Source organism: Rhinoderma darwinii, chromosome 11 (genome assembly GCF_050947455.1).
Source record: "Rhinoderma darwinii isolate aRhiDar2 chromosome 11, aRhiDar2.hap1, whole genome shotgun sequence".
Taxonomy (NCBI): domain Eukaryota; kingdom Metazoa; phylum Chordata; class Amphibia; order Anura; family Rhinodermatidae; genus Rhinoderma; species Rhinoderma darwinii.
This window is the reverse complement of record NC_134697.1, coordinates 20,744,331-20,761,115: the sequence shown is the minus strand read 5'-3', so window position 1 is coordinate 20,761,115 and position 16,785 is coordinate 20,744,331. Positions and strand designations below refer to the sequence as shown.

Below are 16,785 nucleotides of genomic sequence, written 5' to 3'. Positions count from 1 at the left end.
GAGCTGGCCAAAAAAAACGAGACCGCTATCTTGCTAGACCTCCACAATACGCTTATATAGCTGGACGAAGCTTGAAAGGGTTGTCTGCTTTGGACAACCACTTTTTGTTAGAAATGACGCACAAAAAAGAAGTTCATCACAGGGTCTTACTTCTGCAGCACCCATCAATAAGCTGTAATCTGCAGGGGAACCTGACCGTGTTCAATCCCCTACAGCACAGCCGCAGGGGAAATGAAGCATTACACAGTTATAATCAATGTGCTGCCGGTGTAATCCATTCAAAAGATTCCCATACTCAGTGGGGACCCTTCTGTAATGACAAGTCTCCGTAAAAGAATTACAAATGTAAGTTCAAAATAAACATCGTAATCTGCAGTCCCCACGTGCAGTGGAACAAGTTGCACAGGCAGTAGGTACATTAATAAGGCCACCAATATCACTTTCCTTCATGGAATACCCAGAGTTTACCTGTTATACTACAGTATACTCTCCTGATATATGCTTGTAAAAGGTTTAGCTCCAAGGTGAAACTTTGCTCATACTGTATATTAGAGAAATGCATTCACATCAATCCCCCAATATGGACCTTTTACCTGAACGCCTCGCTCTATGAGAAGGAACAAGTTGGGTAATAAGAGAGTTCAGTCACATTGTGTCTGTTCATCTTCAGTATCCCCTGCAAACTTCTAGTTACCCGACAGGTGAAAAGACCGTATGCCCCTCGATTAAGTCTCGAGGAGAGAAAGGCAGCATTAAAAGTTAGTGTTTTCTTGAAAGAGGTCCTTTCATAAAGCCATCCCGTCTATATACCCTATTATGTATATGGACATCATCGTGGACAGTTCCCTGCACCCTCTTCTATGAGCCAGAGCCTCTCAATCTGGCAGACCCGGTTCATCTATGTGGTTGGGTGTTCTTTTGACATAATTTTATGTAATACTACAGTTGTGAGCCAACCCAACATCTCCTGGTGGTAATAGCGGACTACCGGAGGTTCCAGGAGCTGTACCAGCGAAGAACAGCTGATCACCAGAGCGGCGGTCATGAGACGGAGTTGTCTTAAGACAACCCATACAAGAGTTTGCAAGAAATGCAAATCGTAAGCAGTACACAGGGGTTGCTACGCGGAAATTACTATACTACACAACTATATCTCCAATCAATCTTGGACTGCATGAAATGGGTTTTCCCACCATAGTGTGTGATGTTATATCTCTAGGACAGGACCCGCACAATCCTTGGTATTGAGAGCAGTACCTGCTTGCAGCTCCTTCAGTTTTCAAAAGGAAATTGCATCAATTACTGGCGGACCTCCAGCTACTTATACCTTGTGAAAGACATAGGTTATGCTCTGGTTTCTGTCGCCTCTGTTTTTCTAGTATTTACATATCTGCCGGGCTAGTAGCCTTAACACATCATCTATTCTCTATTTAGTAGGATCTGAAAGTCTTCCAACGCAAATTGATTTGTCATTATTTAACACCGGGATCAAAGTTTGCTCGGAAACACTAAACTTGTTGGCGTCATAACTTTCCTTACATCGTTCTGTGTCTATAAAAATAAAACGCTGCTATTTTCATCCTGTAAATCGGTTCTAGAAATCAATTCTGTAATCAGACTAGCGATGTCATTATGCAGTAATCAGATGATTAGAATACAGATGCTCAACATTTCTAATCTAGAGGGGAAGAGAAAGACAACAACAAAACATAATCCTGAGCAGAACTTCTTGACAGGGCTCCACGACTTCCGCAGGCTGGAGAGAGGTTTGTAATTACACAGTACAACGCACAGGAAAATACATTTATTTAAAGGTCTCATCACTATTGTTAAAATCAAGTGTTCATGTTAAAACATACTTTTTAAGAATGTTTGGTGAGGTTTTTCTAATTGTCCATGTCATTATGTGTGTGTAATATAGATATTAAAATAAATCCTGAAGCCTTGCAGTTTTCACTCTGGCCACGGAGCCTCATAATAGACTGACCCTTCCTGTTCTGTAGAGATCACTTCACAGCAGTCATCTCATTATCATCACAGGCAGGATTACAATGACAGATAGCACCCCTATACAGATAACACAGGATCCCCCATTCACAATAGGTGATGGACGCAGCTCCCCTACTCCCCCTCCCTGCACAGTGACCTCTGCAAAGGTCACAGAGCATGCCTAGAAAACTCTCCCATAGAAGTCAATGGATCCCCTCCTATTCACAGGTTCCTTTGGTCCACTTGGCTGATGTATAGCATTTATCTAAATGCTGTTAACAGCAGCTCAGGCAAAATGGATGCCCCATAATCATGTACAGAAAACAGAATAAAAAAATATAAATATATGTGATGAATTTACATCAATAATCAATTTCATTTAACCATGTGACATGACATTAAACCTAAATTATATCCTGTCTCCATTTACTGTGCAGCTGGATGCAATCTATTGCTCCCTGCTATCATCCAATCCGGGCTGTCAAGAGGCTGGACTGTAGCGTTCCTCGACTGACAGGAAGACCCGAATCCCTGCCACCGTAAGATATCTGAAGCTACACACATCTCAGGGCTTGTATAAAAGGCCAAGTGCTACCCCCACCACATAAACGAAAGCTTAATTACCCCTTTCCTTCGACTGTGGCTTCCTTAAGATGAACATAGCTGGCAGGAAATATGCCCTGGTGAGAAAACAAACAAAAAGTTATTTAAAAATGTGTATCCAATAAAGAAGATTGTTAACATCATGAAGTTTCACAATGGAACCCTTTTTTTCGATGGTTCTAAATGACCAGAACTTAAAGGGGTCTTACCTATACAAATCATTGTATACTTTGGGAACTCCTTGCTCACCATTTGGAAGACATCTACTTGCAGTCAGTGAATAGAATCATAGCCAGGTCAAACTGACAAAGGTGCACAGCCTGCTACAGTATCACATACTTTTCTTCTAACCAGTTGAGCAGCTGTGATAGTGGGACATTATCCGGATAGGTTTTCAGACAATGAATAATGTTTCTATTCACTAACCGCAAGCAGAGCTATTGGAACTTGTGGAGAACTAAATCACTAAATACATGAGAAAGTTGAAGGAGTATTCATTACACAAGCATTAATGGGGTATCCCCATCTTATAAAGCAATGACATATTGTTAGGATATGCAATCACTTGAAGATTAGTCCGACCTCTGGGACACCTACCGATCCTAATAAAATGAAGGAGCTGCAGCGCTGCATCACCTTTACCGTTTTTCTCTGGCGCCTCAGCCACTCATTGTGCAGGGAACTTGAAGGCAAATGGGGCCATGAGCATTTGGGTGTATGGGAGCGCTGCTCTGCAGGGAAAACTTTGAAGGAGCCGCAGCGCTACATCAGCACAGGGGCCCCTTTATTCTCAGAATAGGTGGGGATCAAAGAGTTTGGATCACCCTCGGTCATATAGTTATGGCCTATCCTAGCGATATCCCATCACAGTATAAGATGGGAATATAAACTGGACATCCTCAACAAATGTTAACCAGTTTCGTCAGCTAGAATCTCAGTATTTTTGCATTTGTTGAAGTGTATAGAATAGAGCAGTCTGAACTTTCTTGTATTGATAGCCAGTGCTGAAATGAGGAGCCCCTGCCCTGCCTAATGACAAGAATATTGAACGCATTAAGCACATCAGACAAGAACATTACAATACTGAAATCAAAAACTATAATAATATAGTAATAATAAAAAGTGAGAATAGAGAGGTGGCTGGTCTGATTGTAATGAATGGAAAACTATATGGAATGAAAAGGAATTGGCATTAGAGAGCCTGGATAATCACCCAAATGACAATGGAAAGAACTAGTAACAGATTTCACAATTCACATCTGTAAGTAAAGTGGCGACATACCTTCTTAGATTTCTTCCTCAAAATGTAACCTCTGAACCACCCTGCAGAGAAAGAATAGTAAAAATCAGATACAGGAGGGCAGACCTTGAAGGCTATGTACACCTTTGCAACTAACTTTTCTTCCATTGCTCCAATGAAACGTTGCAAATAGTTTTGATTAATAAATTTTCCAACAGTTGTGTGTCTACAGCACCTATGCAGGGAAGTCTCTCCATGGTAACAGATTAAAAACAACGCCCATGTAGTCTGATCCTGTCGTCATACGGCTCCATCTTACCACTACTTCTTGCGAACCTTCCAAATGTATGTTATCAAGCAACAACGGTAAGATTAAGGAAAGTATGACTGCAGGATCAGACTACACGGAGTTGTTTTGTAGTCTGTAACTATGGAGAAGCACAGATGCGCATAGGAGCTGTAGACACAAAATGGTAGGAGATTATAAATGAAGACTACTGAGTGGTAACAGTGAGGTCTGGTGAGTGGGCATGTCATCTATTTGGTAAGAGTGATACAAGGCACCCCCACATCTCTAGTGTTGCTTAACTTGAGGGAATCAATAGGATTGGATGGTTTTAAATCAACTGTTGTTCCCCATGTCTTCACATGTCCTCCGATGTCCGTGAAACTTTTTACCACCTTTGTTACGCTTATAGAAAGTAATACTAAACACACGAAATGCACAGAAAAATTAATTTGTTTGCATAATTCCTCTCTTCAGCTCCTCCTCTACTTGAATACTATTGTGTCTTAGATTGCAAAGACTACTAAAAAAGAAATCTTCTCAGTGTGTCCCAGGAGATCAGCAATTTCCCTGCTGCTTCTCCTCACATTTGTGTGTCTGGCTTTAAGACAACTGGCTGCAGTAGGACGGGAAAAAAAAAAAAACACGTTAAGCCCTGCCCCCTTGAGTAAGCCACCACCTAGGCTGTTCACCATCCAAAAATAGCACAGATCAGCAGAAAATTAACTCCTGTGTTCTCTGCGCGATTTATACAAGACTGTTTATTTCAGGAACATGCAGAAAATCCTACAGACTGATACAGTGGGAGCAAATATATTTCCTGTTCACTTTTATAATTTTTTTTAGGTTTAGTGTTCCTTTAAGCCGGTCTTGATTTCATAAACGTTTTGCTTATTTCACCTGCTAGTCCAGGTCTACCTGTATTTAATTTCTGCCCTTTATACCTCATCCTCCCGATTGTTTTATAATTATTTTCTGATAACCCAGCAATAAACATCAGAATGTTAAAAAAAAAATTATACTTTATATTGTTTTGAGCGAATAGGCTTCGACAGAGTCAATGGAGGTATTCCATATACAAACATACATACACGTAAAAGGCTTGAGGCATTAAATACTTGTCAGAGAAAAAATAATTCACAAATCTTCACTGTCAGCTGTCACCATCAACCGTGATGTACTGGATATTACTGGAAAACCTTCACTCTATGTGATCTATGTAAACCTGAATAGCAAATGACATCTATAAAGATATCTATGATTAATCCGAGATAAACAGAACGTCCCCAGTATTGTACAGCAATACAGACAAAACCTCAATATGAGAACAGCAGGATTTCCAACTATCCAGATCATAGGCACATAAACCCAGTAATGCTTCATTCCTTTGCCTTATAGGTCGGTCCAGAATTTTTTTTAAGGATTTGACATTCAGATTTCAATTCAGATCAATAGGATGTCTTTAATCTTAAACGGGATATCCTTCATCAGAAAACCCCTTAAGGCTATGTTCACACAGAGTATTTTGCCGAGTTTTTTGACGCGGAAACAGCGGCGCAAAACTCGTCAAAAACGGCCCTAAAATGCCTCCAATTGATTTCAATGGGAGGCGTCGGCGTCTTTTTCCCGCGAGCAGTAAAACTGCCTCGTGGGAAAAAGAAGCGACATGCGACATGCCCTATCTTCGGGCGTTTACGCCTCTGACCTCCCATTGAGTTCAATGGGAGGCAGAGAAAGCGTATTTCGCTGTTTTATGCCCGCGGCGCTCAATGGCCGCGGGCGAAAAACGGCGCGAAAATCGCCGTGAAAATCGGCGTGCAGGGAGAGGAAAATCTGCCTCAAACTTCCAAACAGAATTTTGAAGCAGATATTCCTCCTGCAAAATACTCCGTGTGAACATAGCCTAAAGAATAGGACTCAGGAAGAAGATAGGCAATTATTAGACAAAAAGCCAAAATAGCCTTCTAATGGTCTTAGGGCCTGTTCACATCAGCGTTTCTTTCCGTTGAGGGGTTCCGTCGAACACCTTAACGGAAAGGCAAACTGAAACCTAAGCTTCCTTTTGCATCACTATTTATCTCAATGGTGACGGAAACTTTGCTAATGGTTTCCATTTGTCACCTATGTGACAGGGTTCTGCTGTTTTGATGGAATCAACAGCGCAGGGAACCACTCAACGGAAAGACAAAGCGGATGTGAACACAGCATTACATGGAATGGTTGTTTCATATACTCAAAGAGAATACGTTGGGGGGCTAAATGATGGGGTGGTCTCATGAAGACCAGCTGCTATTACTGGGGGAAACCACGTCTATATTCACCATTCTAATGAATCGCCGTCCATATAATGCATGAACAAGCGTTCTGGAAGATAGAGGGGTGTCACATGCTTGAAATTCCTCGCTATGATCTCCATTTGCTCTACTAAAGCAGAAGTACAGGGGTTGTCATTATGAGACAACGCCTTTTACTAAAAATTATATATTTAAAAAAAACAAAAAAAAAAAAAACTTCTCTCGCTTTAGTAAACTTTTTAGATTTTTCTTTTTTTGTGAAGGCATCTATATCTATGGCGTGATCACCCTCTTCCTCGATGATCACATGCACATAGCTATTGTGCCCCATATGACCACAAAGGAGAATATGTTTCCCAGAAATGTAAAAATTTTTGTCCATGTTCTGTGCCTGGTATTGCAGCTCATTTCAATAAGGAAAAAAAAGCAGGCCTATTAGTCTAGTCTCAGACGACCGCTTTAGGCTACATTCACACAAGCGTAGCAGATTTACCCACGTAAATCTGTCCGTGTACGTTGCGGAAACCGCGCCAAAAAACTTGTCAAAAACAGCCCAAAAATGCCTCCCATTGAATTCAATGGGAGGCGGAGGCGTCTTTTTCCCGCGAGCGGTAAAATCGCCTAGTGGGAAAAAGAAGCAGCATACCCCATCTTCGGGCGTTTACGCCTCTGACCTTCCATTGACTTCAATGGGAGGCAGAGAAAGCGTATTTCGCAGCGTTTTATGCCGCGGCGACCAATGCCCGCGGGCGAAAAACGCAGTGAAAATCGGCGTGTAGGGAATCTTCCAAACTGAATTTTGAGGCAGAAATTCCGCCTGCAAAATACTCTGTGTGAACATAGCCTTAGGGGGTTTCCGGATCCAATTGTGGATGGTCATCTTAGTAGCATCTTTATATAAGAAGAGTGACATACGTCATGTTCACACCTACGTCGGGCTTTCCGTTCTCCTCCATCAGAGGAGCAGAACAAGAAAAAAAAAACCAGGACAGTTCCATTGCACCACGGACACAACCAGCGGCCGACGAAACCCATAAACTTTAATGGGTTCCATCAGTTTCCCATTGGGATGTCCGCGGTTTTACCGGATACAATATTGTTTCCGGTAATCTCTGCTGGATCTGTGACAGAGGCTTCTAACGGTGCCTGCAATGCAGATGTGAACAGAGCCTTATCAGTATTAATAAACTATTGACAAAAAACAGGGAATGATCAAAATATTCAAAACTTATTCAAATCCAAATGATGATCTCACCTTCATGAGTCTCGAGTAAGTGCACAGTGTCACCGATCTGTAGAGTCAACTCGTCCGATCCTCTGGAACTAAAGTTGTAAAGGGCTACCGAGACAAATAATAAAAAAACAAAAAAGTTACTCTTACAAGTTACAGTCAGACAGTCATGTCATCCGCAGAATTAGGATACATTTAGCTCATAGAAGGGGCCACCTCTCTATCAGCTCAATAGCTATTTGACACGTTGCAGTGTTTTCGCTGTGATTTTCCATTTTAAAAACGTGGCAGAAACGGATGCGACGTCCCTTGTCTGCGCATAGAAGGGCATATATCTAAGTTATTAATTGTGCCGCTTGTAGATGGCTGCACATGCAGGGGACGCTATGACCGCCTCGTCCATCATTGTGTTGCTATTGTTTACATGATCCCCTGTCCCGCAGCGCAGGTTACAGATCCGGTGAGAGACGCACTTTTTCTTCCTACAGGCAAGTTATGTGACCTTTCTTGTTAGGACATGAACCACTTTAACGCAAATGTAGCTCAAAACAGGAGATCAGGATGATGTACTGGATATAAAAGGATTAGGACATATAATCTTGACATTTTTTTGTTCTACATTTCACTAATTAAACTAAAACGGCGACATTTCTGTAGAGACCACTGTGGTTTTGCCACATTTATAAAAATCAACTTAAGTAAATACACCCTAGATGTTTAGCTGCAGAAAATTGCTGCTAATATATTTTACACAGATCACTTTTTTTTTTTTAAAGGATGCGGAGGCTGTGCCATCAGCCGCCGGTGTCAGCTGTATGTTACAGCTGACACCGTGCTGTAACGGAGCTGGCTCCGATCCCTGCCATTAACCCCACGTAGATGCCGCGATCAAAATCAATCACGGCATCTTAGTGGTTTGCAGCGATCCGCATAGACACGATGTGATCATGAGAATGCCTATCGTTGCTATGACAACCAGAGGCCTAACAATGGCCTCTGGTCTCCCACGTACGATAGCCTATTAGGCCCCGCCCAGTGGTGGGACCCAATAGGCTTGCTGTCAGTGAATGACTATGTGGGTAGTGCAATGTATAAGGCCCCATGCACATAAACATGCTTTTGCGGCCGCAATTCCCCAGAAAATCCACGGGAGAATTGCGGCCCCATTCATTCCTATGGGGCCATGCACACGACCATGGTTTCCACGGTCCGTGCATGGCCCAGGAGCCCGGACCGCAGAAAGAACGGGCAAGCCTTATTACGGCCGTGTTCTGCGGTCTAGGCTCATAAGAAATAATGGACGTGGCCATGTGCACAGCCCGCAATTTTCGGGCGGCTCGCGGCTGACACTCCTCCCCCGGCTGACCCGAAAATCACAGCCGCGCACATGGCTACGGTCGTGTGCATGAAGCCTTAGGCTGGGTTCACACACCCTATTTACGGACGTAATTCGGGCGTTTTAGCCCCGAATTACGTCCGAAAATGCGGCTCAAAAGCGTTGGCAAACATCTGCCCATTCATTTGAAATGGCGCGTAAAAAGGATGCCCGCGTCAAAGAAGTGCCTGTCACTTCTTCAGACGTAAATGGAGCCGTTTTCCATTGACTCCATGGAAAAACAGCTCCAATTACGTCCGTAATGGACGCAGCGAAAGACGCCTGCACATGCCATTACGGTGCGGTTTTCTCCTGAAAACAGCACCGTAATTTCAGCTGTAACGGACGCTGCCGTGTGAACATACCCTTAGAGTAAAGATAAGAAGTGCAGACCGTCAAGTCCCCTAGTGGGACAAACAAAAAAAGTTTCAAGTTAATAAAAATAAACACTGCCTTTTTTTCCTATAAGAAGTCTTTTATTATAGGAAAAAATGAAGACATTAAAAAAAGTGTATCGCCGCGTCCGTAGCGACCCAATCTATAAAACCATAATGTTACTTTTCCCGCACGGTGAACGCCGCAAAAAAACAAAAAAACATCATAAATAGCTATTTTTTTTATTAGCACCCCTCCCAAAACATTGGAATAAAAAGTGATCAAAAAGTCACGTGTCCCAAAATAGTACCAATAAAAACTATAAACCGTACTGCAATAAACAAGCCCTTGCACAGCTTTTTGACTGATAAATAAAAAAAGTTCTGGCTCTCAGAATATAGCGACACAAAATGTACAGTGTCCAAAAGTGGATAAGATTGGGCACCGTTTATCAGTGCGACACTGGCCACATATACCCTGATGTACTCCGCACAGCTTGCATATACCCTGATGTACTCCGCACAGCTTACATATACCCTGATGTACTCCGCACAGCTTGCATATACCCTGATGTACTCCGCACAGCTTGCATATACCCTGATGTACTCCACACAGCTTACATATACCCTGATGTACTCCGCACAGCTTGCATATACCCTGATGTAGTCCGCCCAGCTTACATATACCCTGATGTACTCCGCACAGCTTGCATATACCCTGATGTACTCCGCACAGCTTACATATACCCTGATGTACTCCTCACATATTACATATACCCTGATGTACTCCGAACAGATTGCATATACCCTGATGTACTCCGCACAGCTTGCATATACCCTGATGTACTCCACACAGCTTACATATACCCTGATGTACTCCGCACAGCTTGCATATACCCTGATGTACTCCGCACAGTTTACATATACCCTGATGTACTCCGCACAGATTACATATACCCTGATGTACCCCGCACAGATTACATATACCCGGATGTACTCCGCACAGCTTACATATACCCTGATGTACTCCGCACAGTTTACATATACCCGGATGTTCTCCGCACAGATTACATATACCCTGATGTTCTCCGCACAAATTACATATACCCTGATCTACTCCGCCCAGCTTACATATACCCTGATGTACTCCGCCCAGCTTACATATACCCTGATGTACTCCGCCCAGCTTACATATACCCTGATGTACTCCACACAGATTACATATACCCTGATGTACTCCACACAGATTACATATACCCTGATGTACTCCACACAGATTACATATACCCTGATGTACTCCACACAGATTACATATACCCTGATGTACTCCACACAGATTACATATACCCTGATGTACTCCACACAGATTACATATACCCTGATGTACTCCACACAGCTTACATATACCCTGATGTACTCCGCACAGCTTACATATACCCTGATGTACTCCGCACAGCTTACATATACCCTGATGTACTCCGCACAGCTTACATATACCCTGATGTACTCCGCACAGCTTACATATACCCTGATGTACTCCACACAGCTTACATATACGCTGATGTACTCCACACAGCTTACATATGCCCCCACATTATAAACTGAAATACCAGTAAAACCCCAAAACAGAATAACTACCAAGCTAAATCTGCGCTCCAAGAGCCAAATGGCTCTCCTTCCCTTCTCAGTCCTGCAGCGTGCCCAAAAAGCAGTTTATGTCCACGTATAGGGCATCGCCATACCCGGGTAAACCAGCTTAGCAGCTTATGAGGTGTATGTCTTTGGTGGCACAAACTGGGCACAACACATTGTGCACTAAAATGACATATCAGTGGGAAATTGCAATTTTCACTTTGCACCATCCGCTGCGCATTAATTACCAACGAAAAACCACCTGTGCGCTTAAAATGCTCCCTACACCCCTTAAAATGCCTTAAGGGGTGTAGTTTGCAAAATAGGGGTCACTACTTGGGGGTTTGTTTTGCTATTTGACTTCAGGGACCTGTAATTTTGGGCCAACGCTGTGAAAATTACCAAAATAGACCTCAAATACGCATGGTTCTTTTCACTTCTGAGCCCTGTCATATGTCCAGGTAAATGATAAATGCCTTGAGGGGTGTAGTTTCTAAAATGGGGTCACTTCTTGGGGGCTTCCACTGTACACTGGTACCTTCGGGTATTGCAAATGCGACATGGCGCCCAAAAACCAATCCAGCAAAATCTGCATGCCAAATAGCGCTCCTGCCATTCTGAGCCTTGCTGTATGTCCAAACAGCAGTTTATGACCACATGTGGGATATTCACGTGCTCAGGAGAAATTGCTTTGCAAATATTGGGGTGATTTTTCTCCTTTGTCTCTTGTGAAAATTAAAAAATTAAACTTTTTAGTGTAAAAAAAAAAATTGATATTCATTTTTACGGCCTAATTCCAATAAATTCTGCAAAAGACCAGTGGGGTCTAAATGCTCACTATACCACATACATAGATTCCGTAAGGGGTGTAGTTTCCCAAATGGGTCACTTTTGGGAGGTTCCTACTGTTTTGGCCCCGCAGGCACTTGGTGCTCCTTCCATTTTGAGCCCTGCCGTTTGTCCAAACATCAGTTTATGACCACACATAGGGTACTGCCGTAATCGGGAGAAATTGCTTTTTATATGTTGGGTTGCCTTTTCTCCTTTATTCCTTGTAAAAAGTCGACGTTTTATCAGAAAAAAAAATTTAGCTTTTCAATTTCATGGCCTAATTCCATTCAATTCAGCTAAAAACTTGTGGGGTCAAAATGCTCACTATACCCCTTGATAAATACCTTTAGGGGTGTAGTATCCCAAATGAGGTCACTTTTTTTGGGGGGGGGGGTTCCACTGCTTTGGTCCCGCATGAGCTTTGCAAATGCATGCAACATGGCACCCGAAAACCATTACACCAAAACTTGAGCTGTACTCGTCCCTGGAAAAATAGCCTTTTGACATTTTCTCGAAAATGTGAAAAATTTCAGCTAAAGTTACACTTTTCTCTACAACGCCCACTTGGTCAAAAAGTAAAACATGCCCAGTTGTCCATTAAGAAACTCATTAGCATAAATCTAAAATAGGTCATAACTCCGTCAAAAATGATCCTTTTTCGAAATAAAAAAACACTGCTGTAATCTGCATTACAGCGCCGATCACATTATGTACAAGATAGGCCACTTATAATGTGGTGACAGAGCCTCTAACTTTCAGCACCCTGGACAGTGAATATCATGCACGGCGCTCACAATATAGATTAATGGGTCATTAAAAAAAAAAACCCTGCAACAAAAACAAAGTTACTACTTACCCCTAACTCCCTGCTTGCCTGCTTCTTCCTCAAGTGCAGCCTCCTGAGATGACGTTTCAGACCATGTGACCACTGCAGCCAATCACAGGAGGCAGTGGTCACATGGACTGCCGCGTCATCCAGGGAGGTCGGACTGGATATCAGAAGAGGGACGCATCACCAAGACAACGGCCGGTGTACGTATGAACTTATTTTTCTTAATATCGCTGCTTTCTAATCTATGCTGGAGTGGTTGCGGACATTTAGGATCCCCTTTACAGATGTGGTGGTCCTGCCTAGTAATTACATGTTTATTTGCCTCATGTAACTTACAGCATTGACAGTGTTTAGTTTCTGTTATTGTCTTATTTTGTATTTTTTTGTTTGTTTTTTTTCTTTGGACTAGGGTCCATTGTGTATTATCCTTAAAATCTTCAATAAAAATCGAATGTTTTATATAAAAGTAAATAAATAAAAAAACTCCTCAAAACAACTCAAATTGACAGCATAAAAAAATGGACCACATATTATGGTGCTGGGTTTTGTCACACAGGACAGAGGGGGTTTTCCATGGACATATTTATGACCCTTGGGTCAATTCCCCACTCTTCTGCTTGCTAACAATGCTGTTCCTTTGAAGTGGGGAGTCCAGCATAGGTTTTTGCTAAGTCGTCGGAAAGGGGACAGGACAAACAAGAGCAGGGCCCCCTCTCCCTCCAATGGCCCCATAGCAGCCGCATGGTCTGCCTCTGTTATATACACCCCTGGTCACAGGTCCGTCCCCCCAAATCAAATAAGCATTCTGACTTTTCTTCATTAACACTTATTAGCATGGAAAGCTCCAATAAAGTGGGGCAAATAACGCTCCCTCAAATTCTACTACATGTTCCTTCTTCCTTTGGTAATCCGTACATGTTGTATGTATTATATGCTGCAACCGTAATGTTGACAATGGATCATAAATTTAGAGATTATCATGAGATGTCAGATCGTTAATGACTAATTATGTAATTATGCAGTAGGCCCGCTTGATGGCATTGAATAATAACTAGAAGAAAAAAAATGGAAAAAAAATATGCAAAAAAATAAATTTTGGTCAACACATTATGGCCAGATTCACACACACCGTTTTGATTTGTTTGTGGCAGTTGTTGGCTCAGTTTTTGAAGCCAAAACTAGAAGTGGATCCATACGGAATGAAAGGTATAAAGAAAAGATTGATGCATCTTTTTTTGTATCTACTCCTGTGTTTTCGAAACCTAAAACTGCATCAAAACGGTTTGTGTGATCCTCGCCTAGAAGAAATAACAGTAACAAAGGAAAGGATCAAACACTTGCATTTCGGTGAGTAGACGGCGCGCCCGCAGAACACAGTGGGTGGGATACACAAAAACAGGCTGAGAAAGCCTTGGATTAAAGGAGACAAATTGAGATAATCCACTACTTGCTAATAAATATTCACTCGTGTTGAAAACACTGCCAGTAATCCCTGGTCTCACGTGTATGAGGATCAACTTGAAAGTTGATCAGTTAACTAAAAGGGAAGGAGGGAGGTGTCAGGTTAATGTATGTCATGTCGTGCTTGCATACATAATAAATGTATAAAAAAAAAACAAAAACAAAAAAAACTTATGGAAAGCCGTGCACATGAATGTGACTTGACTTCATAAATCAGGGTATTACTAGAAAATATAACCAGGTTTAAAGGGTTTCGGATTTGGAGTATTTGTAACAATAAATTGCCCTGTGTAAATCAGCAGCAAAACTTTGGTAATGGTTATTTTTATTTTTTTTATTCACAGAGATATTGGGATTTTCTTTTACGTAACAGGCTTCTCCACGGCGCTGGCCCCAGAAGCTCTTGCAACAGTCACGTGCCAATCATCAGTCACGTGCCACAGCAGACCACATTGGTGATGCTGCCATGAATGGCACATGAACGCTGTAGGAGCTTCTGTGAAGGGAGCGGCACGGCAGCGAATGGTGTCTCAGTGCTGGAATGGGGGGCACTTCAGGGGAAAATGTATCTGTTTGTTTATTAGGGGGAAGAGGAAAAAAGTGTTCGTACTAGCGCTGTGGCCCCTTCAACACAGCTGATAGTCAGGGGTGCCAGTAGTCGGACCCCGACCAATCACATATTGATGGCAATCAAATTTTTTTGGGACTGGATAACCCTTTTAACTCCTTTCCGACCGCCCACCCACCATCTTTTGACGTCAGGCGGTGAAAGTGCCCAGTCTACGACGACGTCTTTTGCTATAGTGGAGGCTGATGAGCGCTCATCCTCTAAGAAGGAGCTGTAACTAACAGCTCCTGATCTCAGAGGAGCCTCCTGAACACAGCTGGGGTTGGAAAATATTCGGATCCCAGCTGTGTAAGGGCGGGTTCACACGTGGCGGAATTTCACTTAAATTCCGCTGCGGACACTCCGCAGCGTTAATCCGCAGCGGTGCCGTTTGTCCATTGACTTACACTTTAATTTAGCAGTGTTCGTTTAGACGAGGCGTAAAATTCCGCTGCGGAGCATAGGCTGCGGAGCGGAATTTGGTGTCCGCAGCATGCTCTGTCTGTTGCGGAGCAGTGGCGGACTCATGGCGGAATTTCTCCATTGACTTCAATGGAGAGTCAAAATTCCGCAATGAAGTCCGCAGATCTTATGTGTGCTGCGGAGCGTATTGTTTTTACTACCATGACATTTCTTCATTCTGGCTGGACCTATGTATTTCTAGGTCTACAGCCAGACTGAGGAAGTCAATGGGGCTCCCGTAATGACGGGAGCGTTGCTAGGAGACGTCTGTAAATAGTCACTGTCCAGGGTGCTGAAAGAGTTAAGCGATCGGCAGTAACTGTTTCTGCACCCGGGACAGTGACTACCGATCTCAATATACATGTATCTGTAAAAAACATATAAGTTCATACTTACCGAGAACTCCCTGCGTCTGTCTCCAGTCCGGCCTCCCAGGATGACGTTTCAGTCTAAGTGACGGCTGCAGCCAATCACAGGCCAAGCACAGGCTGCAGCGGTCACATGGACTGGTGCGTCATCCAGGGAGGTCGGGCTGGATGCCGAAAGAGGGACGCGTCACCAAGACAACGGCCGGTAAGTATGAAATTCTTTTACTTTCCCTAGGGAAAGTGCTGTCCCTTCTCTCTATCCTGCACTGATAGGGAGAAGGGAAGCACTTTTCCCGCAGTCCGCAGCAGCTAGTCCGCATCAATTTTCTGCACATTTTGTGCAGATCCGCAGCAGAATCTGCAACGCAGATTCTGTGCGGCATTGATGCGGACAGTTGCGGAGGAAATCCGCCACGTGTGGTCATGCCCTAACCCTTCGATCGCCGCGGTCCGTGATCGCGGCTTGATCCAAGAATTCCCCACTTTGATCACATCACCGGGATTCCGGTGATGCGATCAAACACAGGGGAATCCCTCTGCAGTCAGCCCTGGGAACCTACAAAGGACCCAAGGGCTGTCTGTTCAGTTTACCTGCGGTTCGGGAACACTATGTGCTGCCCTAACAGCAGCCTGTGTCATAGTGACACAGTGTAATATATTAGCATACAGGAGTATGCTAATACATTACAAGTAAAAGATAAAGTTATCCCTTAATGGGATTAATAAAAATAAAAAAAAGAGTCCCCAAAAAAGTCGTTATTTTGCATAAAATATATTTTATTGCCCCCACATTACATAAAAACAAAAAACCTACACATATTAGACATCTACACGACTGTAATAACCAGACAAAATAATTTAACAGGCTATTCAGCGTGAAACGTGAATGGAATAAAAAATAAAGAAAAAGAGTGCCGAGAATCGCTATTTCCTATCTTCACGCAATGAAAAAATAAAAAAAGTTATTGCTGCTAAATGGGAGAGAGGCAAAAACATAAAAATTTAGCTTGTCATTAAGGTCTTTTCAGGCCCGGTCATTAAGGGGTTTCCACATTTTTAAGAAACTTTTGACATGCCAGTGACATTTCAGAAGTATTGATCGGTGGGGGTCCGAGAACGGAGATCCTCACTGATCGCTAAAGCAAAGTGCTCAGGTGAGCTCTATACCGCTTTGTTTCTTATCAACTGTCCTCGGAAAGC

The 16,785-nt window shown here is 42.9% G+C and overlaps 1 protein-coding gene across 1 annotated transcript in view; it reads right to left on the bottom strand.

Moving 5' to 3' along the window:
* DOCK1 (dedicator of cytokinesis 1) overlaps window positions 1-16,785 on the bottom strand; it is a 362,037-nt gene that overhangs the window by 299,123 nt on the left and 46,129 nt on the right. Inside the window, exons 2-4 of the mRNA XM_075843124.1 lie at window positions 7,668-7,751; window positions 3,875-3,915; window positions 2,614-2,669 (exon numbers count right to left, since the gene is read on the bottom strand). Of these exons, the coding sequence (XP_075699239.1) occupies window positions 2,614-2,669; window positions 3,875-3,915; window positions 7,668-7,751 (181 nt within the window). The remainder of the gene's footprint in view (window positions 1-2,613; window positions 2,670-3,874; window positions 3,916-7,667; window positions 7,752-16,785) is intronic.